General features: G+C 45.2%; 1 protein-coding gene across 1 annotated transcript in view; it reads left to right on the forward strand.

The window, feature by feature from the left end:
* Nucleotides 1–8,196: 8,196 nt before the first annotated feature.
* The window catches only part of b4galnt4a (beta-1,4-N-acetyl-galactosaminyl transferase 4a), a gene marked incomplete in the record, with an annotated part of 125,044 nt that continues 105,586 nt past the window's right edge, over nucleotides 8,197–27,654 (forward strand). The window contains 1 exon segment of the mRNA XM_062390761.1: nucleotides 8,197–10,401. Within this exon segment, the coding sequence (XP_062246745.1) occupies nucleotides 10,260–10,401 (142 nt within the window).

A 27,654-nucleotide genomic window follows, 5' to 3' on the forward strand; every position in this document is an offset into this window, starting at 1 on the left:
CAGAAGCAATGCATCGAAAAATGAGTCACACTTCCTTCCTCTGCTCGTACTGTGCTCTTTCTCTGCTCTATCGTCTTCCTTTCAACTGTGACTACAATGGTTCTTTACCTCAAGACAGGCTGCTACAAAAGATCCAATTAAGACGCTAACACACACGCACGCACACACACACACACGCACGCACACACACACACACACACACACACACACACACACACACACACACACACACACACACACCTGCTGTGTGAGATGAAGCGTTGCGTTCGTACCACTGATGAACTGAGTGAGTGTTCATCTTTGGCTACACATAATAAACACATATAAGCATAGGACACATTATAACTGCACAATGCAGTATCTGTATCAATATACTAGAAAGTATCTGTACCCATGGATATATCTATATTTATATCTTTATTCATATCTATATCAATATTCTTATTTATATTTATGTCAATACATCCATATCTTTATATTTATCTTTACACATGTCAATATCTATGTCTAAAATGGACTCAATGGTACATGTGTATTTATTAAGCACTTTTCTATTCATATCACACGTATGATATTCACTCAGAGTGATTTACAATACAAGTCACATTCATCCATTCATGCACAGAAAATTATACACCCACAGCACTTTTTATTTCACACAATTCATACACTCTCTGAGCCGCCATCAGGGGCCGTTTGGGGTTCAAACTACCGGGGATCGAACCTTCAGGTTAGTGGACGACCCTCTCCTCCTCCACCCCACTGTATCTACCTGAGGTTATCGTATAAAACTCACATGAAGCTCAGTGTGATCAAACCTTTGTTAATAAAAACTGTTGTTTCTTGCAAAATCTCACTTTATAAGTAAAAAGGAAAAAAAAAAACCTTGACATTAACCTCTGATGATATTTTCTGTGCTTCCTGCAGCAGAGACACTCCACGTTGTGTAGAGATTGATTTGTTGTGTACATGTTATTCTCTGTTTTCAAGCGATCGACTCACTGATGGTTCGGTGTAAAGAAAGCAGCAGGTGACGCTTCACACTGCGTTGAACACGTTGCTGTGTCGCTGCAGGTGAAACACTAGAACGTCCCTCACACCCTCTCTGCCTCTTTGCTCAGCATCCCTCATCTCTCTGTATCCAGCAGGCAAATTGCAGAATGTGTTTTTCTATACTCCAGAAGAAAAAAGAAACAGTACAACCAAACTTACTTGTTACAGCAAAGCCTTTTCTTCCTCGCAGATTTTGTCTGCACCCCAGGTTCCCGGCTCAACCGCTTTCCAGCCCAAATGTCTCCTCTTGTGATGTTGCTAATCCGCACGCTGCTCCCCTCCCAGCGTGATCCCAGCAGCTCGGCCTGTTCCCCTGGTTTTCTCGGCTCCTTTTTGGCGGATGAGCTGGTACTTGGGCATTCAGCTTAAACACCTGCTGGGTCTCGTCTCTGGACGAATAAGGCTCTGATGTGTTGTAGAGATGAAATCATCTTGGAAACACTTCCCCCAGGTCAGTCGATTGAAGGTCGACCAGGGGTCATTTCGGGCGATGTAACTCTGAGTGTTAACATTCTCCAAAGGGCGTGTGGTGACGGAGGCTCTCTAGCAGGCTGTGCCTCCGAGGCCCATCGTCTTTTCTGCATTCGTATCAGTGCATCGTTACAAAATGCAACATGCAACGATTAAACAATACTAAATGAATTATACATCATTATTCTCTGCAGGCCTTTGACCCTGTTTGTCTCTCCAGTGCTCAGACAATCTGCCCGGAGCTTGTTCAGCACTGAACCACATGGTGTTCAAGGTGAGGATCGTCCGCTCTATCTTGCCTTCTTCAATAATTCAACTTTTGTTTGTATCTCTGGTTTTGAGAACTAGGAGTTAGTCAAGTTTGATGCAGAATATCAGCCCACTTCCTAACACCTTCATTTCCCTAGGGTTGTGAGGCCTTGGCCTGGCAGAGGTATGTGCTAAATCTATTAACTATGATGGTAAAAATCTGTCTTCTTCTCCTTTTTATTGAATTATAAATTAACCTCAAATGTAACATGACATCTAAACTAGGACCATCTAATATTTAAACCGAAAATTCAATGTTGTGTTACAGATGCTGCTGTTCTTATGTTTTCAGACTCTGAGCTGCGATGAAAGCACACACTTTGTGTCAGTGTTGACTCGGTCTATTTTCGTCAGTTGATTTTCTCTGTCCTCCTATGATCCAGACAACTCATGATCATTTCATGCATAATTGACACTTGTCTCACTGTGAATGAATCATTCCCTGTAGGATACATTCACAGCCTTGTGAGTTGAATATCAATTGTTCAATTCTTTTATTATTTTATTTTTATGTTCTGTAAAAAGTGAATTGGACCAGTGAACTATTAGATTAGTTTAGATTATTTTTAAATGATTTAATAATAGTTAGAATAAAGAGTTTTGTGAATCATCGGACCACATTCAAATATTGTTGATTAAATGAAACCAAAGATTAACGATTCTTCCTTAATAAGTTCACGCGCTATGTAAACACTACACATAATACAGAATAAAGTGGTTATTGAGGTTTAAGCTACGATCAGTGCATGTATGTATTAGTTTTGTTAGTTACATGTTAATTTTAGAACCATTTTGGGGCTAATGTAGAATAGAAAATAGGAAAATAGAATAGAAAAACCCAGTCTATTTATTATTGAGCCCACTGATATTCTCATCAAGCTGTCATGGTATCATCACATCAGCTTTTGTTTATTTGTTATCAATTTACAGAAAAACAACCGGACAGAGATTCCACGAAACATGGTAAACGGATGTGATATGGTTGGGGGATTTTTAGAGCTTTGCATACAGATCATATCCAGCTCACTGTTAAACTGATAAAGTTTGTTGTTCCTTCAGGATAACTCTTCCTTCTTGCTCTCAACAAGTTCATCAGTAGCTATTCTTCAGATTTTCCATAAAGAACCAATTCCTCCTGCTCATATTTGCAAATGAGATTCACTCCATTTAAAAAACTCTGCTCCCTTGGAGGAGCAGCCACAGGGGAGATACCTGAAGACTCACATGTGCCGTCCCTCACTCATATGGTCCCACTCTGTGTCCGATTTAATATGTTGGAAATATTCCCCCCCCGTTTAATGGGCTTGAAGAAAGCTCGTTATCAGAGCTGGGTCACGCATGAACGTTTCACTGCAGGTCCGGACTGCTTGTCATGGATGTGGCGCGCGAGGTGACAGCGGGATCCCTTAAGTGTGAATGGTTTGGTTTGAATCAGACGGATTGATACAGAGAGAGAAGGAGAGATAGACATAGAGAGCCCCATTTGCATTACTTCCCTTTAATCCTCTTTTGCACAACACCTGGCTGGCATACTAATGACGGAGAAATGACCTAGATTTCTCTCCTTCCACATTTACACTCACAGCACCAAACAATTAATGACTCGGTTGGATTTTGTCTTTGAGTGATTCGCTGGTCTTTCTCCTGAAGGAGGCCGAGCGTGGACATTCAGACTCTGTCGTTCTCAGCTTCTTTTTCAGCGGCTTCCTGATGAATCCAGTCGTTGCTTTGGAGAATGAGAAACAAATCTAATCCATGTGACGTCTTTTGATAAGGCACACTTCCTTGTTACAGCATCCTGCAGAACTCACAGGTGCTAGCTAAGGATGGTGAAGGAGCCGCAGTTTGGTTACACGTTGATGTGACGCTGGCACCAGGGCTATTTTTACTGGGGCTGTGTTTAGACATGTCGTCTGTTCACACTGGAATGCAGCGCACGGTTGAACTCACTACAACAAAACACAACACCACTGACAAGATCTGTGTGTGTGTGTTTGGGTGTGATTGGAGTTGTTAGTCTTAACTTTGTCTAGACGTACAACCTGTTAATGCTCTTCTGCTCAGCAGCTGCTGTAACTATGTGACGTTAAACACTTTGTCTGAAACGCACATCTCTAGAAACATCCAATTTTCAAATCGGTCTGTCTGTGTTTGGAAGGTACAGCTGCAGAGAAGTGTGTGTCTGTGTTTGTGTGTGTGGGGCCCAGGTATTACTCATATTGTGGGAGATTGTGTATATATGTTATGGTGGCTTGTCTTCCTTCTAGGGCCAAAAAGTCCCCACAACGTAAATCATTCCAGGAAATTAATGTAAGTCAATGTAGTGTGCTCTGACGTCATGGAGAAATGGCTGTGTGTGTTTGTGTGTGTGTGTGTGTGTGTGTGAGTGTGTGTGTGTGTGTGTGTGTGTGTGTGTGTGTGTGTGTGTGTGTGTGTGTGTGTGTGTGTGTGTGAGTGTGAATTTGCACTTTCATACATTTACCGTTACTTTGTATGACATAGATATATATGTTTGTATATATGTGATGTTGAGAAAAACATCATTGTGACCACCGACCCTGGTCAGTAGACGATCAGCTGTTACTCCTGAGCCACAGCCGCACATGAATTATCCATAGTGGTGTGTACATCTTATGAGATAAGTTGTTTTATTTAATTCAGATTTACTTGTCTGTCTTGGGGCAACAGGTGGAAATTTGCTGTATTTTGTGTGTTGACTCATGAGAATTGTTCTTAAAGAATAAACAAACAAATTAAATGAGAAAAAAATGCATTCCTGTAAGTTAATACAGAAGAATACTACCACTGTACCCAACTGTGCAAACTGGTTTTCCCATTTCGATCCTGCTCCTCAAGTATCATCTCCTCTCCCTTGATCCGTGCTCCCCCTCAGTTTATCTTTTCGTCATCTCCACTCTTCTCCTCCTTCTTCCGTCCCTTCACCTCTCCCCCATCTCCCGTTTCCCTCCTTACTCAACCTTAAATGTGGAGGAATGTTATTTCCCCCGGAAGGGAATTTGATAGGGCACAGTGGAACAGAAAAGAAATGCCACTCCGCACCTTCTTGGGGAGGCAGAGGGAGGCTCAGGCACTGAGGGGAAGCCATAACTGATCTGGACGGGATGCAGGAGGCAAAAAAAAAAACCTTAATCTCTGTGACATTTCAGCTCAGACTTCTCATCAAAGCCTGCAGGTTGCTGCCGAGCTGCCCAGGAAAAAGAGAAGGTTATAGCAGCAGAAGGAGACGCAGGCTGAGGGACACAGGCAGACACAAACAAAGACGGATGAGCAGGAGTTGGATTAAGTCTCAGGAGTGAAATGTTTGGAAGCTGCGGGTCTTGAATCAGATCCATTGCTGATTAAAAGCCGTGGCATCCTCCATAAAGAGCCAGTTTCTCTTCTCTGCTCAAAATTAAAAAAAAAACATCACACCCCGAGTTGATGCTGCATGCATACCGAGTCCTTTACCCTTCGGCTCTGCTCACTGGTATCACAACCCACACTTTTGACACCCGTCACAGGCAGCTGAACGTTCACTCCTCCCCTGTGGGCACGGCCTCTACCCCAGCAGGCAGCAGCAGCTCCTCCACCTCTCTATCATCCCCCACCTTGAACACCCTCCATATCTACTCTCCACACACCAGCTCCTCCTGGGTTCAAGCTCTGGGATCCCTGGAAGGTGGCACCTAGATGCCAAATGCTTTCTGCAGGCATGACGGGGGGGACATGTGGTACATTTTTAACTGAGAAAAAGACATGAGCCTGGCTGTGTTTCAAATAATATAAAACCCTTCCCTTCAGCCAATTTACACCGTCTCCTGTCTGCTACTCACCAATAAACGCAGGCATGCAGTGTGCCCAACTTTCTACCTGGCTTTAATGTGAGTTAAAAGTGTGCCGGTCCCTCGCTGTGCTTTGGATGCCTGCCTGCCCTCGGATGGCAGAGGAATAACAGAGGGAGCATGCAGGCTGGGCATCAGGTACCGACTGAGGAGAAAACAAGAGTTGTTTTTGTCTCCGGTGTGACACAAAACAACTCAGATGATCAAACATGGAGAGGAAGAGAATCAGGGACTCAGAAAAGAACGATAATGTCCTGCAGCCAGGAGAGATGAAACTATTTGATTGCATGCTTTTGACTTTCAAAAGTGTGTGTGTGTGCGTGTGCGTGTGTGTGTGTGTGTGATGAAATACCCTCCGTTCTCCCTGCAACAGCCCATAAGCAAGGTGAAGTTTTTGTTTCAGCACAAACGTCTGAGGTCATTTCCTTAAGCACTCATTTCGATAGGGCCCAGATGAATACCTAAGCATTTCATTTACGCTCAGTGTTTGCTCGGAAGATTACATTATTAATCCATAGAGGACGGGCTTGGGGGGGAGGGGGGGGGGGGATTACAGTTTGTGGTCCGACACGTTCAGAAGGCACAGCTGCATGATGGGACAAACTAAATTGAGGTCATACTCTTCATGGGCCAGGTTGCGAGTCCTTTTGATCCTTCATCTACATCCTCAATGGCATCAATAGCTTACTGGGCCCACAGCTGGATGATTGGACATGTATTAAACTGCGGATGAACCACATGTATGGTGCATTTTGTCCATGATATATTAAAAGGTAAACCTGTGTGTGCACTTAATCTGTGGAAGGGCTATGGAAATAATCCCAATGTACTTGGGTGGAGGGTGAGACTGCTGGGACATAAAGACTTGTACACTTATTTTCTCCACGTGGGTTTTGTGTCATAACATTTGAACACAACCAACACAAGGTGTTTTACTGGTATCACTTGAAGGGGTCGATGCTCTTTTTGTGTTTTGACCAGTGGGGGGCAGCCAAGCGCGTGTCCTGAGCGCACAGCTGGGTGTTGGCCACACGCAGCATCACAGGCCACATTATGTGTTAATTCGTTTGTTTCGACCTGAGCAACAAAAAGTGCGAAGTCACTTGTTTTAACCTCCAAATTAAAACCGTGTATTGATTGATGTTTTCAGGGATCAGAGTGCTTTTTCAAATTAAGACTACACCCTGAGTCCAAGGGAAGAAAACTGGGCGAGGACTCAGCTTAAAAAAAAAAGCATGTATAATAGTTGAATTATTGATTGGCTTTAATTATTGTCTCATTCACATGATGCGTTCAACCTAAAACAGGCTTACAAGACACCATCATCACGAAAATTAGACAAAAAGAAAGAAAGCAGAAACCTTAGTATTCTGATGTTTTTCAAAGATTATAAGAATTTAAAATAAACAACCATCCCATTCTCTCTGGGTGTAATAATGTTCAATAATAATCAATGATAACAAATGAAACAGACAACCCAACATTTCTCTATCCCAGTCCCCTTAAATTTAATCGAGCTGCATCAAAGTTCACAGACTCATAGACAGAGGTGGATCCAAAGGGGGGAACCAGAGGGCCGCTGCCCCCCCGTCGAAATATGAATACTAACAATACTAAAAAAATACTTTTCTTATATTTTCAAAGATTTTGTTGAAATGAACATTGTGCTTGAACAAGGACCAATTTTCTAAATATGTCCAATGATGTGTGCCTTTACTAAAATCTACAGAGCTATCAGTAAACAAGGGATGACTTAAAGGTGCACCTCACTAAATCAGGAAATGTGCATGGATGTAATTGGCCCCTCTGTGTAAACTGTGGCCCCTTAATGGCCTCTAAGAAGAACTCATAGATATCAGCTCTCTCTCTCTCTCTCTCTCTCCTCGTTTCCACCCACGAGGCAGATGGCCGCCCACATCTGGTTCTGCTGGAGGTTGCCTCCAGTTTAATGAGAGTTTTCTGGCTCTGCAGTCACCAAAGTGTTCACTCATTGTGGGATCTGATGTGTTACTCCATCATTTTAAGATTTCGACCTTATGCAAAGTGCCTCGGGATATGACAATTGAATCGAACTGATCATTTTGTCAAATGTGCCAGATTTGTGTGTCTCCAATATCCATGAATAAGGCTAATTAAAAGAAAAATCCTGGTTTTGTCCGTGGATCTGCAGGATGGGTTCTTCCATGATCCATAGCTAATCCAACAAGTATCATAGAAATCTGTTCAGTTGTTGTTTTGCATAATCTCGCTTGCAAACACATAAACAAAGTCAAAGTGAACTTTATTGTCATTCAGACACAAGATGTGCACATCAGAACCAAATTGAGTTTCTCCAAGCGCCAAGTGTAAATATAGAAGTTATGCTATGTAAACTCGTAAGAGTAATGTAAACTTGCGACTGTAAACTTGTGACAGTAAATGTAAACTTGTGACAGTAAACTCTGTAACAGTAATGCAAACTTGTAACAGTAATGTAAACTTGCCAATAGTGAATATCAATAAGGTGCAGACTAACCAACAATCATGGGTGAAACAGGACCTCCCCTGCAGGTGTAAATCACTCATCACAGATTATCTCTGTGCACAGTTAGTATTTCATCTTTTATTCCCATACCGATACAACTTCTAATATCCTGAGAGGATAACGATCCACACTGCAGCGGCTCCTTGTTTTCCGAGTCTTCATTAGGCGGCTTGAGAAACGATTTATCATTGTTTATCAAATTAGCAAAGGGGGGGTCGACTGGGAGGGAAGGGACGGGGAGAGAGCAGGGGAAAAAAGCCTCTCAAGTTCCCCGGCTGCGCGCGGCGCTCATTGGCCTTTCGGAGCTCGCTCGTACCAAGCGACGGTGAGCGCAGGAGTCGTCATCCCGCCTCCTCTGGACCCGTAGCGGGACTGCTATTGGCCGCCGCGGCTCGCCCCGTCCACGCAGGTTAGGTTGCTCCGCAGCGTTAAGATGTTCAATTGATGGGCGTACCGAGGAGGCTTGTGCGGCGAGAGGGAAGAAACCCGTACGCGTTTCTCGTCGGAGCCAACAAACAAACAAACAAAACAACAACAACAAGCAAAAAAGACACGTCCTCCCCGGGTTGGATCGCAGCTCGCCGCCGGTTCCTCCGCGACGCGTCTCCCGGAGCCCCGCTGCAGCTTTCCCCTCCCAGTGCGCGGTGACGAGCGGGTTTTGTGGACGATGCTAGTGCGGCGTTCTAACGGAGGAACGAGGCTCCCGATAGAATAACAACAACACACGGCTGCACGGTGTCGGTGTTTGCGTGTTTCTCGGCCGGATGTGCTCTTCTTTGTTTGTGATCTCCCCCCGCGGGGGACTCGGACACTCCGGGTGGAAATAAATGCACCTGCCGCGCCGGCGAGGACCAGAACCGGAGCACATGGAAGGATCCGCTCCGCCGGACCTCGCGTGGTGAAGGGGCATCCTCGAGTTGATTTCTCCTCCTCCGCCACGGAGCTCACACAGTTTCTCATCTAACGTTTTTTGTTGTTGTTGCATTTAAGATGTTCCCTCGTCTCTAGGCTTCGAGCCCGCCCGAGTGTCGGGAGGATGACAGCTGATCGCCCCTCCTCTCCGGGGACTCAAATATAAACGCGCTCCATCTGAGCTCCGCCGCCCGGAGTCTCAGTTTCAGCGGGTTTAACAATAGCCGGAGCCTCCGGGGGCTGTGACATTTGGTCGATTAACACCTCAGCCTTCCCCTGATCGGCTTACTCGCCCTTCGGTTCCTCGGGCTGCTGCTGCTCCTGCTGCCGCTGGAGCTGGAGCTGGAGCCCGGGTCATATTTCTCCTGAAGGGCCCTTTTTTAATTTCATTTCAAAGGGGGGGGGGAAGATTCAATCAACTGTGCAGGAGCATCTCTGCAGGAAGTGTCCGATCCCCTCTCCTCCTTCTCCTCCTCCTCCTCCTCTTCCACCACATGGAAACTTTGATTACTCCTCTCTGACACTTCGCCCCGTGGCTGCTGCTTCCCTGGCCGGGGGATGATCCTTGGAAGTGGCCCGATAAAATAATCAGCGTCGCGGTGTCAGCGGAGGCTTGAGCCACAGGGGATTTGTGTCAGATTATCGCCGGACTGCTATTTTGTTCCCCGGGTCACACTCCACTGAACTTAGCGGCTTCTGGTCTGCAGCCTTTTCCCTGCTGCTGCTGCCTGGAAACTACTGCGAGGTGGGTGGGTTGGAGGTGGGGGGAGAAGGAAGCCTTTACAACCCTCGTCATTCATGGGGCAAAGGTGGGAGAAACGAGTTGCACCCATGAGCGATGATTGCCACCGAGGTGTCAGGACTCACGTCTGAGGACACGCCGGGGAGTTGCTGCTGCCTTCGCGCCGCGGATCAGGGAGGAACGAGCCGCGCGTAAAGTTCCCCGGTTTTTACGCACGCTGCCTGGAATGCTGTCGCTGTGACCGAGCGGGGGGTTGGGAGTCCTGTCGAGCACAGCCACAAACAAAACACACACTCACTCGCGCGCGCACACACACACAGACACACAGCAGCGCCGGAGCGACTGCACCTTCCGGACCCGTTTTCGACTCTCCACCGGGCGGCCACCGGAGGATGTTTGAGCCAGGATGCTGCGCTTCCCCGTGAAGAAGATCCGGAAGCAGTTCAAGCTCCTGCTGCTGCTGGTTCTGCTCACCTCGGCCGTGTGGTTCACCTACCTGCACATCAACCAGGGCAAGACCATCAAACTCCACTTCAACTACGGAAAAGGTAAGAGGAGCCCTTTTGTCTGTTCTACTTTTCTCGCCGTTCCTGTCGCCTCAGCCTGATGGATGAGACCTAACAGTCCCCGAAGACATTTAAAAGGACATTTAACAGCCTCCTTTATGAATACTGTAGCGACACCCCGGGAGACAACACCATAAACTAATGTAACATCACTATAAAGTCCCATGGAGCTCCTGCTGGAATATCATAGGAATATTAAAGTGACACCATAAAAACCTGATATGGCCATAAACCCACCAGAATAGACATAATACAGATAAACCAGAATAAAACACCCTTTAGTCGTCTGTGGCTCACAACGAGGTCAGTGTATAAGTTGCCTGAACAGCTGATCCGCTGACTTCCTGCACCCTGCCTGCTCCCTCCTGCCATGGGGGGTGCACAGTACCTGATACCACAAGAAGAAGAAGAAGCCTCATAAATTAACAATCGCTTCCTTATCCTGGTCTAAGAAAAGAACGCTGTGGTGTTTGGGGCCAGGTCGCAGAAAAAAATAGAAAAAGAAAAAGCCAAGCCGCAGCTTCTCCCCATTAATAATCAAAAGGGCCCTTCATGAAGGTGGCTTCAGAGGTCACGGGCGTGCCAGCCTCCACTTGGACAAATATTAGGGAGGTGCATGGGCAGAGCAGTGGAGGCGGACATCCACCTGCTGCTGAGCGGCTGGAGCTGAGCACGTTGCAAAGAACAAACAAAAAAAGAAGAAGCAGCTTTTAAATTAAAAAGGAAAAGGGATGAAAGGTATCGGATGATGTAAACGCACCATCACCTACTACACATTCAACACGCTGTTGATGGTGTACTCTATCCCTTGCAGCTGTCCGTGTAAAGTGATACCAGTGATTATGATGTCCTTGAAGAGTGTGCGCCGTACACACACACCCACACAGACACACACCGTGCATCGACAACCAGGGTTCATTTCATTGTCTCTGATCTCATCCGTGCAGGTTTATTTTCCCAGCAAGGGACTAGATTTAGTTTTCAGGTGATTAGAGACTCGGGGGCTGAAGGCTGTCACTCCGGGCTTGTTGCGTTCAGTAACTGCAGCTTGAGTGAATTTGTGCGTTTGTGTCAGCGTTGGTGGAGGGGTAAAAAAAAAACAACAACGCACAACAACACAGTGTCCTTGCAGTGAATTAAAGTTTTATGAAGCGTGTAACGTTGTCTCAAGAAAGGTAAATAGAACACGTACATTATAAGCCTCATTTGAGCCAGATTGATTGCATTGCCCTGCATTGTACTGGGGGCCTCATGTTGAAATGACTGACTCACTGAACACCTGCCTTTCTTCAGCCTCCGTGGTTTTTTTTACCGCCCGCAGAAGTCGCTGCTGACTTTGTGCAACTTCCCACTCGAGCACGGCAAACCCCCTTTCCGTTCATCACCGAGCCAGATGCCTCGTGTCTTTGTGCGATATGGGATTGTGTGTCACTCATTGTGAGAGTTCAGCTCGCAGACGTGCCTTCTCTGTGACTCGGCCGCTGCGGTCGTCTGGCGAGGAAGGAAGGAAGGAAGGAAGCTGTTCTGCTGTACTGCGTCTAATTGACTGTCTCCCATTAAGCAGGCATCTGAGCAGGTCAGCTCACTTAACCTCTTATGAATAACACGTCCCCTCTCGCGCCGAGGGTTTCTAAGTGAGATGTAGCCATTACCAGATATGGGGGGGCTCTATGAAGTGTGTAAATATTCATACCAGGCTGGTTGTGTCTTCGCTCCACACAAGAAATCCTTCATTGATTCTAAGCACCGAGGTGGGGCAGGAAGAAATAACGTAATTACACTTTTGGACCGAGTGCTCCTTTTTAATTTGAATATGAAATGACAATTTATCAAATTTCCATTCCTCATGTCCCCAATTTTGGAGGAAATATCGCAGCCAAATCCGCGGATCAGGCTGATTGCTGCTTGTGCTTCATCCGCTAATGTCTTATTGGCATATGACCAGCAGACTTATGAGAAATATAAACATCCTGGCATAAAGGGCCCCGTGGAGGCTGCATCAATTTAATTGTGAATAATGATTCGAGGAGCGCGTCGGAGACAGAAGTGTTTTCAGACTCTCTCCTGCTCACCTCAGTTTTTTCTCCTGTGTTAACTGAGGCAGCAGAGACCTGGACCTCAGTGAGTAGGCTCTGTTAATGGCGTCCTCTGGAGTCCTCCATGGCAAACCAACATTGTATATGTTCAACGTTCCTCCCAAACAAACATTTACTACCTCTGTTGGAACTGCGGTGATCTTTCCCCTTTAATTTGGTTCCTCTTTTGGTGCATTACATCCACCAACTGTTGCTGCCCTGTGCCGCTGGCAGTAATTTGTGTGCGTGTGTCCTTGTGTGCACTCTGCTAGAGACACAAAAAAACGTGGCGCCTCGGTTGTGGAATAGTAATGAAAACTGGAAAATCAGCCGGAAAGTTTGTGAAGGGAAAGCTTTCTCTTTGTCAGGTGTTAATTGCCTCAACCCAGCTTCAAATTGGAATGTTAAGTTTTCTTTTCTCCTGGCCATCACATTGCTGCAGCAGCCTGACAGACACATTATCACTCAGGAGTCCTAATACCAGTTTGGTTGTTATGCAACAAAATCAATCTCACACGAGTGTCATCAGCTCAATTTGATTCAGAACTGTCATCATTCACAGCGCTGTGCCAGACACAGCCGTATTGAAATGAGCCATGATTTTCTGCCGCTAAATAATTCAGCGCAAGATGGGAGCCGCGTGATAGAGCGCTGACGGACCGGTGATTCACTTCATGCACCTTTTTTTGGGAGAGAAGCGGATCTCATCTCAGGCCGATGATTGGTGCACACGTGAACAGTATTTGGAGAAGTGATGGATTTTAAAAAGGTGAGGCACGGAGAGGAGAATTCAAACAAAACTAAAAGTTCAAGATACTTCCCGTGGAAATATGTCATTGAAGAGGCAACTTTAGGAAATTTCTTTCCCTCTTAAACCAAAGAACTTTCCTCCTGCATGATGATCTATCATCTTCGCCTCTTGTTTATGAACGGGCAAGTCAGACAGATATTATTACAGAAGGACAAGGAGTGGCATCATGATTTTTTTGGGGGGATTAACCTGTTATTTCACGAGGGCATTAAATCATACCTTCTAAAAAGCTGAGGTAGGTGTTGTAACTACGATGTCGGAGGGGGGGAAGCCAGAAAGGTAAAATCTAATAGTTCTCAGATCGCACTCTGGCCAGACCGGCCTTGTTTAATCAGAATTTCAATGAGGAAGTGTGTTGGCAGGCAGCGCTGCAGCGCATATTTGATGAGTGCCTCATTTATGCGGCCACCCAGTTGTACAACAGCCCCCCTGTTTCCCAGCATCAACAGGTCCACTGAGGAGGAGGAGGAGGAGGAGAAAGAGGAGGAGAAAGAGGAGGAGGCTGGATGCCTCTGCTGCATACAGCCGTCTATTGATTAACTGTGATTACACACATGCATGCACTCAGCCACCCCTGCACAAACACACAAATAATACAGTTTCTTTGTGAGACAGCGCACAATTCATACACGCACCTCATATCATCACCGCTCTGAGGAGATGAGGAGGAACTCTCAGGGGCTTGGGCAGAATACGTCTGCGTGTTTGCCTGTAGAGAGACAACAGTGGGAGGGAGGAGTGTGTGGTGATGGCACACTGGGATGTTGTTGTGTTTATTTTAGCCGGATTAATGAGTCCACTGGTTTTTAAAAGAAGCGCGGATGTGTTTAAAAAGCCACCGGGAGGTGAAACCCGACAACCTGTGGATGCAGAGTCGATGTATCACATTCCCAGGGAACAAAGTGGTTTCCAGTTCAGAACCAACTGGAGCGTTTGGCTTGTTGTTGTCTCTTAGCAGCAACACCCTCAGGCTGCCTCGCTGTCATGGTAACCATGCCCTCCGATGTCACTTTCCCTAATTTTAGCTCTCGTGGTTTCTCACGGTCGGTCGGCTTCACCTCGGCCAGAACCGCCCTGGAAGCAGAATCGTAACATACACCACCTTACAGTGTGTGCGCGTGTGTGCGTGTGTGTGTCTGTAGGAGGGCTCACACACACACGCTGCACCTTTCATGTAATCATTTATTCATGCAGCGATTAATCTCGACTGCTACCTTTTTTCAGATTTGTGAATAATGCAGCTGCCTCGGCTCCCATCCGCAGCGTTTTGATTTGTTATTGGAGGAAAACAGAGAAGGGAAAGCAAACAGCCGACATGTTCAGTGAGACGCAGCCTCCTCCACGTCGGGCTGTACATGTCGGGCGTGTTTCTGACAGAGCTGTGTTTAGCTGCTTCCGTAGGAACACCGGGCCCGGCGTGGGCGCAGCCTGCGAGTCTACCTCAACAAAGTGGTTTGGGTTTTGTTGAACCACAGACAAGTGAAGCCAGCTGGGTGGTGCAAGCCTTTTAAAGATCGCTTCCATTTAGAGAAGCGGGGTCTTTAAATCACTGCGCAAGAGCAATATTTATCAGACAGAAGTTCCAGAAAGGGAGGTGATTTATATTCTTTAGGACCAGTGCTGCGCCGACTTGACGTTAATGTTTCTGATGGTTTTTCAGATGGAAGTTATTGCTGCAGGAGCCTGGACGATAGAAACCCTTTGTTTCTATCTCTGAGAAATGATTCGATACACAATAGATCTTTCACACACATATCAGTGTTAATGTTTGATGATATGATCCAATATACATTTATATATATATATATATATATATATCATTTTTTCAACATATGATGTATTCTGACCACCGGCAAGGTTATGTTTTCATCTGCATTTCATTTTCTGTCTTTGTCTGATCATTAGCAGGAAAGCACAAAAGCTTCTGGATGAATTATTCTTAACTGGGTGAAATTTTGGTTGCAGATCAGGAAACGGAACCAAGAAGTTTCTTTTACTTTCTTCAACATTGCATTTTTCAAGGAATCAATTGTGAGTGAGTGCAAATTGGTGTGGATGAATTGAATGCGTTCTCTGCCCAAAAATCCATATCGACCAGGCGCTTAATAAAATAATGCCATTTATAATCTTACATGAAACAGCCACTTCATTTGAACTGACTGTATCTGTGCTTAAATCAGTTAAAGGGTTTGTGTCACATAGACATAAACACAAATGGGGCTGTCAGGAGCTGGGATGGGGTCTATCACCCACTCCACCATGAATCTGCCCCACAGCTTATCTGACCAGACCAGTAAATCTCTACCCCAGTGAGGTTGAACAATGTCCCCATAACAACTCACACCTCCTCCCATATTACATTGTGCAAGTTCTGTGCGTTTTCAACCTCGTGCACGTGTGCCTTTGTGAAAATAGGTACATGTCCTCCGTTGGGGCAATTTAGTATTTTCTGTTTACAATAGGCTCTGAAGCCTCTCGCCCTCGCTGCGTTCAGGTACCCACGGTGCGTTTCACCGCGAGCAGATGTTGAAACAGGAACAAGCAGACAAAGGGAGGTTAGGATGGAAGGTGAGCAGAAGCGCTGGAAAAACACAAATCCTGAGTGTGTTAACCTCAGGGTTAATGAAATTTGTGTTGGCCTACCTAAAAAGCCACCATCAAGGTACCAGCTCTGCCCCATGCAGATGAGAGCTCTGGCCTACTGCCACGGCTTTGCCGCAGGAGATTTGTCCGTGTGTGTCTGTGCGTGTGCGAGTGAAACAGCGATTTTGTGTAAAAGACAGCGAGACGTGTACGTGTGATGTAGTTTGTTTTTTCTGCGAGTGTGTTGCTGCGTGTGTCTGTGAGCGTGCACCTCCTCCGATGTTGCTGCCGTCTGCACTTTAGCCCGGGTGTTTAGCCGAGCAGAAGAGGAAGCAGCTGAATGATGGCACTGTCTGCCCACTGGCATGCCTGCTGCGAGTGGGGGACGAGCATTCGGGAGAGAGGGAGGGAGGGACGGACAGGGGGCAGAAGAAGGACACCCTTCTCACGCAACAGGTGGGACCTGCAGCAGGAAGCATCAGACGGGGACGTGGCGGTGACTCATAATAAACCGAGCCCTTCACAGAGCACAATCAGTGTGATCTGTTTGTGTATGGAACTCCTACCTGGGTGCGGGCGCTTCTCAGCAGAAAGCCGAACAGGTGCAGGCAGCTTGTACAACGGGAGTGTCTGATAATGCAGCGATCACACTGTTAAACAATGCCATCAGGATTTAATTAACACCACTTTCCTCAGCAGGGCCTCGTAAAAACCCCACACACTTTGGACAATTTACTAGGACACTGCTGGGAGACACATCAGAGAGCTGGTGGTGAATTTTAAGAAAATTAGGAAGAGTCTGAGAGTGTGAGGGGGGGGAAGAAGAAGGAGAGAGCCAGATAGACAGATGTCACGTGGGAGTGTCGGCTCCAGACGATCATGATCCTCGCCATGATGGGATTTGTCACTTTCCCAGTGCTCGGGCTCGGTTCTGCTCTTTACTCCCACAGAAGGATTTGCTTTCATAGAGCTTCTTCTATACGCACGCAGAGCCGGGCTGTACCAGCTCGAGGTGTCGACTTACTGTAAAGTGATCCACTCCTTGCAGGATTTCAATCAATCCTCAAAGAGTGCGCCCCCTGCTCAGAATGAGCTTTCTGTGGTGGCCAGGGTAATGGAAAAGGTCAGCTCTCCTCCAGGCGGTGCCGGCTCACAACAAAGGATCACAGGAGAGGGACAGACGCAGCTCAGAGACAGAAGAGGCAGATGCTTTTTGGAATAACAGGGTTTGTTGGTTGCATTGTAATCAGCTCTGTTGAAAAGGAAATTGTCTAAAAGTAGAAACTGTAGAAAAGTAACTTGACCGCAACTTGCCTGAACTCTCTGTAGGTTTCCCTTTCACCTGGTTTATTTTTATGTGTTGATTCTAACTGTTCATCACTCGTTCATTATTCAGGAATCAGATCTGGAAGTGGGATTAATCTCCGTTAAATTCAAGCATTTTGGCCGCGGACCGAGCTTCACATAACTTTTCCAGCCAATCGTCAACAGTTTGTGTTCCTCATGCACAGGAAGGGAAAGGAGGGAAAAAAAATCTGGCACACGCTAACGGATAGCGCCAATTTAAGGATTAGCGTGGAATGGAGAAGGAGCAGTCTCACCTTTCCGTCACTGCCAGACCATGTGGAGTTCTGAATGGGATTAAAGGAGCAGCAGACGGGCCGGTCGGGGGGGGGGTTAAGGCGGGAGGAGTGAAAGTCTTCTGGCAGTGGCGTGATTTAACTTATACAGCGTTTGTATCATCAAGAAAGAAAGGTGGCAAAAAGCCAAGGAAGAGAACAACAATTGAAAAAGAAGAGCTTTGAAGAAGCAGGAGTGAAGAGCTATTTTAATAATGGAGAGGTTCTCCAAGTCTGCATAGTCAGATCTATGGCACACTGAGATTTCACTATGGGAGCTATGGAAATCCCCTCTATTCTCAGTGTCAGGTGCATCAGACCACAGTCAGGACCAATGGACCAAACTTTAATCAGACCAACCACGGTGGTCTCGGTCCAGATCAAACAAACCAGGATTCGGCTCATTTGCAGTGTGACATGACAGGATTTTCATTTTCATTTTGCTGGTAGTAAAAAAAAAAGTGAAACAGGAATTAACTTGTTGAGCAGCTTCATTAGTTCCCACAGTTCCAACAGACTTTTTGCCGATGGACTTTAGTGAATACAACAGACGAACTGACAACATGCCGACTTCAGACCCACGCCTCTCTACAAACCAATCATTGTCAAGTATAGGCAGACACAGTCCATGCAGGTAATGATAACAGCACGTAGATGTAGTACAAATACTGTAGTACCCTCAATTAACTGCAACATGAAACCAAACTAACCTGATCAGATGTAGTATAGTAAGGTACAGAATAGTGTAGTATAGTGTGTATAAAACAAAGAAGAACCATGGTCCAGTCTTTTTTACTCTTCTGTATTTGTGTTAATATTTGAGGATTTTTTAAATTTCAAGGTTTGTATATAAAAAGCTTTGTTCCGAGGTTTCATGCCTCAGCTATGAGGGAGTATCCACCTCCATGCTGAAGCCCATAAGATGCTCTGGATTCCTCTGTTGCGTTGTTGTTCCAAATCTTCCAATATCTACAATACATTGTTCTAACAAACACATCCGGCTGCCGTTCAGATAAAACCTGTCCCTGTGCTTTACCTCCAGAAGTAAATCTAAACGGATGTAAACAGTCAGAATGTGATGGTGCTGGTGATAATGTTCCCCGCCGCTCCGCAGCAGGTCTCACAGCGCTCGCCTGCTGGCGGCTTCCAATGGGGAAAATCTCCTGGCTTTTTATTTTTGTTTGTGTCTCAGTTACGGTGAATGCCCTGCGTTCCCTTCTTGACTTCTCTTCTTTCATCGTTGCGGCATGTTTTTCATCCCATCTCGTTTCCTCTGGTTCCATCTCACCTAGCGTCCAAGTTGTGTCTCACATCTGTCTCTCTGCAGCTTCGTGGAAGCGTGGGTTTACGGGGGGTGGCAGTGCAAAGCAAGGACAAGGGTTGCACTTTGTCATTCTTTTGTTATTGCGTCTCAAAGGCCTTCTCTCCAGCTTGATTACCATGTGCTTTGCTTTGTGGAGGAGCGTGGCAGCGCTCTCTGAGGGCTGTCACACATTTCCCTTTTTTTCCCCATTGTAGCCAGTCGCGGGGAAAGATGTTCAAGAGAAGAAGAAAGTGTCCTGTTTACTCTGGAGCCGTGTTTGTGTTTCTGTTTGTACAACTGTGTATACTTGCTTTGAGACGTGCCAGTGTGCGCTGTATTTCAACAGCCCTTCAACTTAACTTCTCCAAATTCGCTGTGATTAAATACCCTGCTTTGGTATTCACTGTACCATCCTGAAAGTTCTTGTTTATCCCTCTGGTCTCTCAATCACAGAGAGCTGATAGAAAACCACGACTGTTGATGTTTTGATCACTTTTCTTTTCTCCTTTACTGACAAACACTTTGTTTTTCAATAGCTTTGTTCTTATTTGTGAAGGGGAAATAGTTTCAGGCAAAAGGAAGGTTATGAAACCGGCTAGCAGGAAAGTTTGACTGTTTTCAAGTGAACACAAAATGGTGATCGGAGGTACTTTCTACTAAACACACACTGTTCCCAAATCACAAAGTTTTCCCCCACATCACTGGTGATCGTTTTGAAATTTCACTCAAAACTGACTCTTAACTGTCCAAACTCCATTTTCTCCACCGTGGCTCGACATCTCGGAAAGGCCACGTCTCTCACCTCAGATCCAACCTCTACATGTCACATGACTGGGTTCAGGCCAGCTCATCAAATCACAGATGAGAAAATCACTCTTAAATCCCAGCTGTTATTTAAGTACAGTAAATCACGAAGAGCTCTCTGTCTAACATGGCTGCAGCCAAGGGCTCAGCAATAAATTCCTCCCTTCTGGGCAAAAAGTCACACTGAGCTGAGAACCATCTTGATAGGCTATCACATCGGAATCGCCCAGAACTCAAGTGGCCTTTCTTCCACTCGAGGTGCGGTGTAGGCCCATGCAGTTCCTGGAAATGTTGACTTGGTCTTTGTTTCATGCTTCTTGAGTGCTCAGATGTTCACCGGTAAGACGAAGGATTACTTTTCTGAGAACAGCGATAAGGTGGAACTGTTTGAGCAATGGTTTGCATTCACCACTGGTGGTCGATTTGGGACTGATAATCAATCAGAAGGCATACGTGTTTGTCTGAGTCATAATTTCCACCCGTCTCAATGTCTGCACGATGCAGCTCTAGAGTTTTTGAAGTAAACCCGGCTCCAGAAGCGCCTCCAGAGTTCCCAGTTGTAGGTCCCTGAAAACCACGGACTTGTGTCGACTGCAGGAGTAAACACTGCAACGTGTTTCCAAACTAACATGCCGTTGTGTGAATGTAACCTCTCTGTCTCAAATTCTTTGTTTCGTGTGTTCCACCTCCCTCTCAACCACTTCTACATTTCCATACACCAAGATCACCGCTTTGGCAATAGAGATTCCTATTCAAGCCAAGTTTTGATCATCGCTTTCTCTCAGGCTATTTCCGCAGTTTCTGCCATTCGGCTTGAGACGTGTGCTTCAGCAAACCGCTCTGTTTCCATGCGATTTCTGCTGAAAGTGCACCCGGTGACATTGTGTCATTTCAGCAGTAACTGTGTTGCTCGGAAAGGTATGAGATGGCACTCTCTCTGCATCTGAGAGGACATTCTGAAAAACCTACATTGACTAATATCACCGCATGTTGTGTCACCTCTTACTCAACCCTCCTATCTGCCACTTCCTTCCTGTTTGGTAATATCTTCCAATGCGTCTCAGCCTAACGCAAGCTTTCCATCTGGCTGCACTTGACATGGAGGTCCACCTTCCTCGGCAAAGCAAGAAGATTCAGCTCTGTTATCAATCTGTCAGTCAGGATGCTGGAAATGACGGTATAGTCCGACGACATAGTTGCCAGGCACCGTGACGTCCATCCCGATACCAGACATTATGTATTAAAGTTTAAAGACGGGGGCTCTTTATAAAGCATTACTTAATTTGTCTGTATGTCTCAGTGAATAGCATAGAGCACAACAGAGTGCGGGTTGATTTCAAAGAGCAAAGATGAGAGGATTGTATTTTCCTCGTCTTTTCTCGGTGTCTGTACGAAAGTTGGTCTTTGTTGAATCCAAGTCAATTATCTATTATGGGTAAAGTAGGTAAATTATGAGTAATTGGTGTTTCTGTTGCTGCAGTCAATGCTGTTGTGGCATTTCGCCTGTCATGTGTGGAGTCATTGTTTGGCTTGTACACCTCTGCCTGTGTTCTCTGCAGCTTAAGTGGCTTTGCTCTCATATTCAATCGTCTCCACTCTGCTTCCTGTTGTTGTTTGTTGCTCCCTTTCCCTCGTTGTGGTTTTTTTGTTTCCCCTTTGTTTCCTACCTGTCACTTTCTGGCTTTTTGGGTTTCGGGTCACAATGTTTTTCATTAAATTGATTGGGAGGGTATTCCATCTTGAACCACTCATCGAAAGAGCGGACATTTTATATTTTCATATTGCGGGGGAAGGATAGTACGATTGGCAAGGACCCAATGGGTATAACGTGGTCCAGCAATTTTTATGACCACGTCATTGTGTACCAGAGTACAGGCGAATGAGAAAAACAGCCAAGCCCTTGTATATATTGACTCCTGAATAGAAAAGCAAGATTTCTAATGTGACTTCAAGTTCAAGTTTTATCGTGTTGTGCATGAAAAATAATGCAGTTGGCTCAGTACAACAAAAGGCTCGTTTGCCGGCTCCCCTCCGTTCAAAAGATAAAACATGCGCATAAAAAGTTAAGTGCAGCATTACATGCACATTAAACGGAAAGTAAAACCAGCACGATCAAAATTACTCTACGAAGAAGGGCATTAAAAGCACAATAAAAAGAACAACAAACAACTACACTGCATAGAGACATTTATGTACTGTGATTACAGAGGTTAAGAGTAGATGATGTGTATCTGTTAAACCTGTATAAAGTCATCCTGGAATATGGCTTACGCAACTGGATTTATCATGAAAATCTGAAAAGTAACGTTTCCAATAAATGCATGTTCTCGTTAAAACACAACGTAAATCACAATGATCACAGCTCAACATGACACACTAAGCCCAATGCACAAAAAGACCATCATACACAATGAAAGACCACCACACACAATAACAAAAACTTGTTCAATCTCAAGACTTTCTACCTATTTGCAGGGCAATGGTGGTTTGGCAGATTGCCAGTAAATCAAAAAATATCCAGCCAATAATGACAGTGAAGCTAAAGCATCCCACTTGAAGTCTGTTAAGTGCAAACCCTCCAGGAGCTGTACTCCAGATATGATTTCCTAATCCTCTGGATGGATTTTTCAAGATGAAACAGGAAATGCTTTTTTGTTCAGGTCTCTTTAGAAAAAGATATTGTCATGAAAACAGATATTGTTTGAAAGAAAAACAAAAGCTTTGGAGAGATTGTTAATCGTGAAAGTTTATTCTACCTGCTAAAAATACGACATGTTTTTCAACACTGGTTTCAGGTTTTATTTGAAGCTGTTGTGAGCTGTTTTAAATGCAAACCCAAGTCAACTGTGCTCTTTGAGAGATTAAAGTTAGAACCTGATAGTTTTCCAAAACCCGTTTCTGAGAGCGTCAGGTTGAGAAAAGTCATCTTGAGAAAGATACAGAATTAAATCTGCATAGAAACACAATTTGTGGGTTCTACTGTTTGCTTTCAAGTCGGCCTCACCACTTATTGCTCAATAGCTATGTAAAAAAGAAGTGGAGACCAGGGACATGTCTGTCTACTTTGGTAGAGAGCAGAATTATTAGAGACAATTTGGTTCGTTCTGCTACGAGCCTTCGGTGAGGCGTAAAGGATCTGATTCCAAAACGCAGGGCCAAAGCTGGCTCTATCTGAAGCTGTTATCAAATACTTATGTTCTGTCAAATACTTTGTGTGCCAAGATAGATAATCACCTCTGGATACAATGATCCACTGGGCCCAATGAAAATGTTAAATAATTTCAACAAAGTTGTTTCTCCTGAGATTAATCCTGAGTGATCGGGATGAATTATAAATCTATAGAATCTTATTAACGTGAGAGCAAACCTACAGGTGTGAATGCTCTGTACCTGCAGGAGATTGTTGACTTTTTTATACAAAACTGAAAGTAAGTTGTAGCAGGTTATCACAAAAGCACAACTACACCATTTATTATTACGTTCTTTTGTTTGGTCAGAAGGTTTCCTGACTGTACAGATGTTGTCGGTTCAAACTGGGTCAACACCTCTAAACCAGTCGGCATCGTCGACAGCTGCACTGAAAGCACCAAAACCCCCCATGGGGATTTTTACTGTGTTCCAAATAGATGAAAACCAAGGATCAGATTGAACTGATTGCAGTAATATGCCTTTCCTACAGTACTTCACACCATGAGCATTGCAGCATTTATAAAACAGCAAAGCTTGTTTTTGTAACTCTACAATTCCTTTGAACGACAACCTTCTGTCAATCTAACAGCATTTGTCCGATTACCAAACTTTGTGTTGGGTTGGACGTCGGCTGCTCCGTGACCGACAGTCAGCTGACCGCAGCGAGATGTCTCCTCCCTCATTCCTGTCCCATAATCCATTTTTCTGACAGTTAACATTATTCAGACTTCAATCTTTTCCGAGCTCATCCTCTGTGACAGATGTAATTCTTGGCTGTTGGGCAGATCTTTGTTGATGTTGCTTTGGTCGTGCAGTGAAGACGTAGGAAGTGTTAACTGGTTTTCACTCTTCGTTAATGCGTTTCCTCTGCGGCTGTGGGACAAGTTACAGCAGCCCAGAGAAACTCCTGCTGTATAATCGGAATCAACAACACTTTAAAGGCACAAAACGACCCATAATGCAGCATTCTGTAAAGGAACATAGTAGCACCAGTGCTCATTCCATTGAAAAAGAATTATCTGATAACACATATTTGTTTAGTCCTGAAATCCACATTTAAAAACACTTAAAATGTCATATTTTGTTAGGGTTCAGTATTGTTTTTCTTTGCAGAGCAGTAGAGAACTTTCATTCTAACTGTCGGGTCGAACCTGCATTAAGAGCTGAGGCAAAACAAAGCTGAACCAGTCAGACAACGTTACCTCGTGATGTGCATCCAACCACATAAATCCACAGACTCGTCTTTTTATGTCTCTTTGGCTTTTAAAACCCTTTGCACGTTGCATGAACAAATACACAGAGCAAACAGCAGGACCGCAAACTGTTGGGGGTGTGTGTGTGTACATGTAACGAGGACACGGCAGATTGCCAGAGCTGCAGACAGCAATCCTCTCAACTGTCCTCCACCCATGGCTAATTGTAAAATTAGCTGAATGCTCCCTGAAAAACCAGTGTGGACATTAACGACCCTGTGAAACCTTTTTACCAACTTATCAGGCATAAACAAAGCGACCTCTGCATCCTTCCACGTCCCTTCCACCTCTCGGAGGTCTCTCCACTCCGCTCGGGGCAGCACTGGCTGCCAGTTGGACCCCCCATAAAGTTTTATAATGTTTTTTTACTGGCCCTGTCAGTCCCTTTACCTCCTACTAGTGGCCCCATCACAGTGCCTGGGAGTGGATGTTCCGTCCATTAAAAACAGCCTCAATAGCCCTGACAGTCTCTTGTCCGCAGTCCCAAACAATCCCAGTCAAAACTCAGTCTTGCAGTAAAAGAGGGAAAGATCGCTCCTTCTCCTTCACCTGGTTTAAAGCCTTGAATTAGTCCTGTGCCAGATTTGCTTCTCCTTTCCTTTCTCCTGTGCACAAACTAACGACAACTTGACTTTCTCCAATCTTTGTTTAAGCCGCATAAAGAGTTGCTGCTCAGGCGTCTGAGAGGAGATACTCACGAAGTTGGGAACGTTTATTGGATAAGATTCATTTACTCTACTTCTAATCATTGTTTGTGGTCTAGATAAATACAAAAATCCTCTGATCAACTCAGAGCACTTGTTGTTAAGCCGGAGTTCTGCCCCGCGACTAGAGACATCCCAGACTGAAATGGATTCTGTTGATTACCCCGACCTGATTGAGACACAGCCATTCATTGTGCAGGTGATTGCCTGGGTTTAGTTAATAGAATTTCAAATAGAGTTTTTGTCATTTTCACTCGAGCTGTGTTTAGCCGACTGTCGGTGCCAGGCTCGCTTCCTTTTCTCTGGTCCTGTTGATGGACACGTGCACTGCAGAGGTTCTCTTGTTGCCCGAGTTGAGCTTGGTGCATTGTGATGCTGTGTTTACGTGAGAGAGAGGAGACAAGGGAAGTTGTGATGCATTGGGATTAAATGCAATGAGCAGAAGACAAAAAAACTTTTCTCTTTTTGAATCCTTTACTATTATCTGCAAAGATTGACTGTCAATTGAGAAAACTCTAGCTAAATTCGATGGATAACAACAATGTGGGACCCAGCTATATATTTTTTGATTTCCATTTTCATGACCTAATACACCAGGGCCAATTTGAGCTCATATGCAGGAGTATTCAATTTTTATGTTCCAGCCTCATCAGATGTATGTAAAAGGATGTATGGGAGGTATAATAATTACATAATCACCTTGCAAATATAGTCGCAAGATCTAGTGTGATTTTCATTACGTAGGTTCTGCTAAGGTCTATAGATATTCAGATACTCATGGCAGCATGAGAAAGGCTGATTTGGCTGAAAATGACAGGATGGACATTGTGATAATGCAAATCTACTTACTAATGTGATATAGTGTCTTCAAATTATAGTAGGTTCACCTGAATATAACTTTTCTGGGAAATCATTTACTCTCCACCGGTCCCCAAACAGCAGTTTGGCTCTACTGCCACTGGCAAGTACTGTTTTTAGAGCGGGGATGGCCAAATTATTTCCGGTAGTATAACGTTTATGCCAACGTGCACGGTATGCAAGAGATCCAGATTCGAGAGGATATGTGTTGCCAAGTAAAACACAATTTCATGAAGCATTTGAAGAGCCATCACACAAAAGGGCATACGGAGTTCACCAAGGAAAAAATAAACGAGCAGGATTCAACATAGCCGACCTGAATCTGACAAACGTGTTGGGTTCATTGCTTTTATTTTGTTAAAATGCACAGGAATCAGATCGGTACTCCGGATCGGCCAATATGCAAAATTCAGGCAGCTGTTGGACTGTTAATGGAAAGCCTCTCTACTCAGGTCCCAGACGTCCTGAACTTCACTCTGGAGCCCCTGCAAATCGTACCCAGCTGCAGCTCTGTTTGCTCTGCCAGTTTTTCTCCCATACCCGTATGTTTGACCCGTGTTGCTATACCCTCACTGATCGGCTCCAAATATTCTAGTCCGTTAAGGTTATAATTAATAAACAGCTGCCCGCCACTAGCCTGGCCACGGGAGTGTGGTTTTGGCCTTTCTGCGGGTGATGTACTTTCATCGCTTCCATGTGCCAAGGAGGGCAGCTCGCTCTGTCACTCTCACCCCCCCCTCAACACCTCTCACTGTCTGAGCTCCAGTGAGAATAGCGTCTGGGTGTGATGTGTCCGTAGAAGGTAGCACCTGTACTCTGCCGCAAGCTGCTGGGCCACGGGGTTGGATATTATCCCTGCCGGTACCAACACTTTGCATGCACACACACACACACACACACACACACACACACAGACACAGACCTGCCCTCCGCTCATTCAAGCACTCTCTGCTCATTCATATTCTACAAGGGATTCCTATTTTGCAGCCTAGATGCTATTCCTTCCGGGGTTGCGAGAGCCTGCACCTGTGGGGTACACGCAACCAGACACACACACACACACGCACACACACATACACAAACACTCACATGCACATTTGTGGACTGAACTTGCCTGCATGCCTAATATTTAATCAGTAGAGAACCGGAGGCTGGTTTGCCCCCTGAGTTCCAGCTGTGAGGAAAATACTGTTGGTGCAGGAGATGCAAGAAAAGGAGAAATATCATTAGACTGCTGTGCCGCGTCAAACTGGGACTTTTTTTCCCTTTTACAAAGAATAGAACAGAATTCTTCACATCGCCGTAAATATTTTGGGAAACAGTTCGTGACAACATCAGTGCAGAAAACCTGGAATCTGCTGAACACTCAAGAAAGGATGTGTTGGGAGACAGTTTGCTGAAATCAGGTGGGTTGTCATACAGATGAGCCCTGTGTGCTCTTCTATAGGTGCATTGTGTGACTGTGTATGTGTGTGTGTGTGTGTGTGTGTGTGTGTGTGAGTGTGTGTGTGTGTGTGTGTGTGAGTGAGTGATTATCTGTGGCCAAGCTATTATATACTGCAAATGACAGTGAAACCACCTGAAGCGTGCATCAGCTTTCCACCGCTACATTTTCCTGTCAGCAGGTTGACTCACACACCTACATGTGAGTCAGCTGTGTTTGACACCACATCCCTGTGGACAGACACACACACACACACACTCACACACACAAAGACACAAAGACTGCTTTAACACCCACACGTAGCAGGAGCAGCTCAGAAGAGACATAAAGTGGACACTACTTCAGAAGTCGAGCTAAAAATGGAAATTATTGCTTCACTCCCCTGTTCCAGCGTTTGTGTTGTTTTTTACACGACTGAGCTTCTCCTGGTTTCTGCTCTCACGACTTTGTCCTCCTGATGATTTCAGGAGATTATCTGGTGCATGTCTGCAAGCACCTTAAGACAATACCCAGACTTTTTGTTAGGAAGCTGAAATGACTGCGTTAGGTAACAAGAATGATGTGAAGATTTTTTTATTATTGAATTAAATAA

Source organism: Platichthys flesus, chromosome 6 (assembly GCF_949316205.1).
Source record: "Platichthys flesus chromosome 6, fPlaFle2.1, whole genome shotgun sequence".
Classification (NCBI taxonomy): domain Eukaryota; kingdom Metazoa; phylum Chordata; class Actinopteri; order Pleuronectiformes; family Pleuronectidae; genus Platichthys; species Platichthys flesus.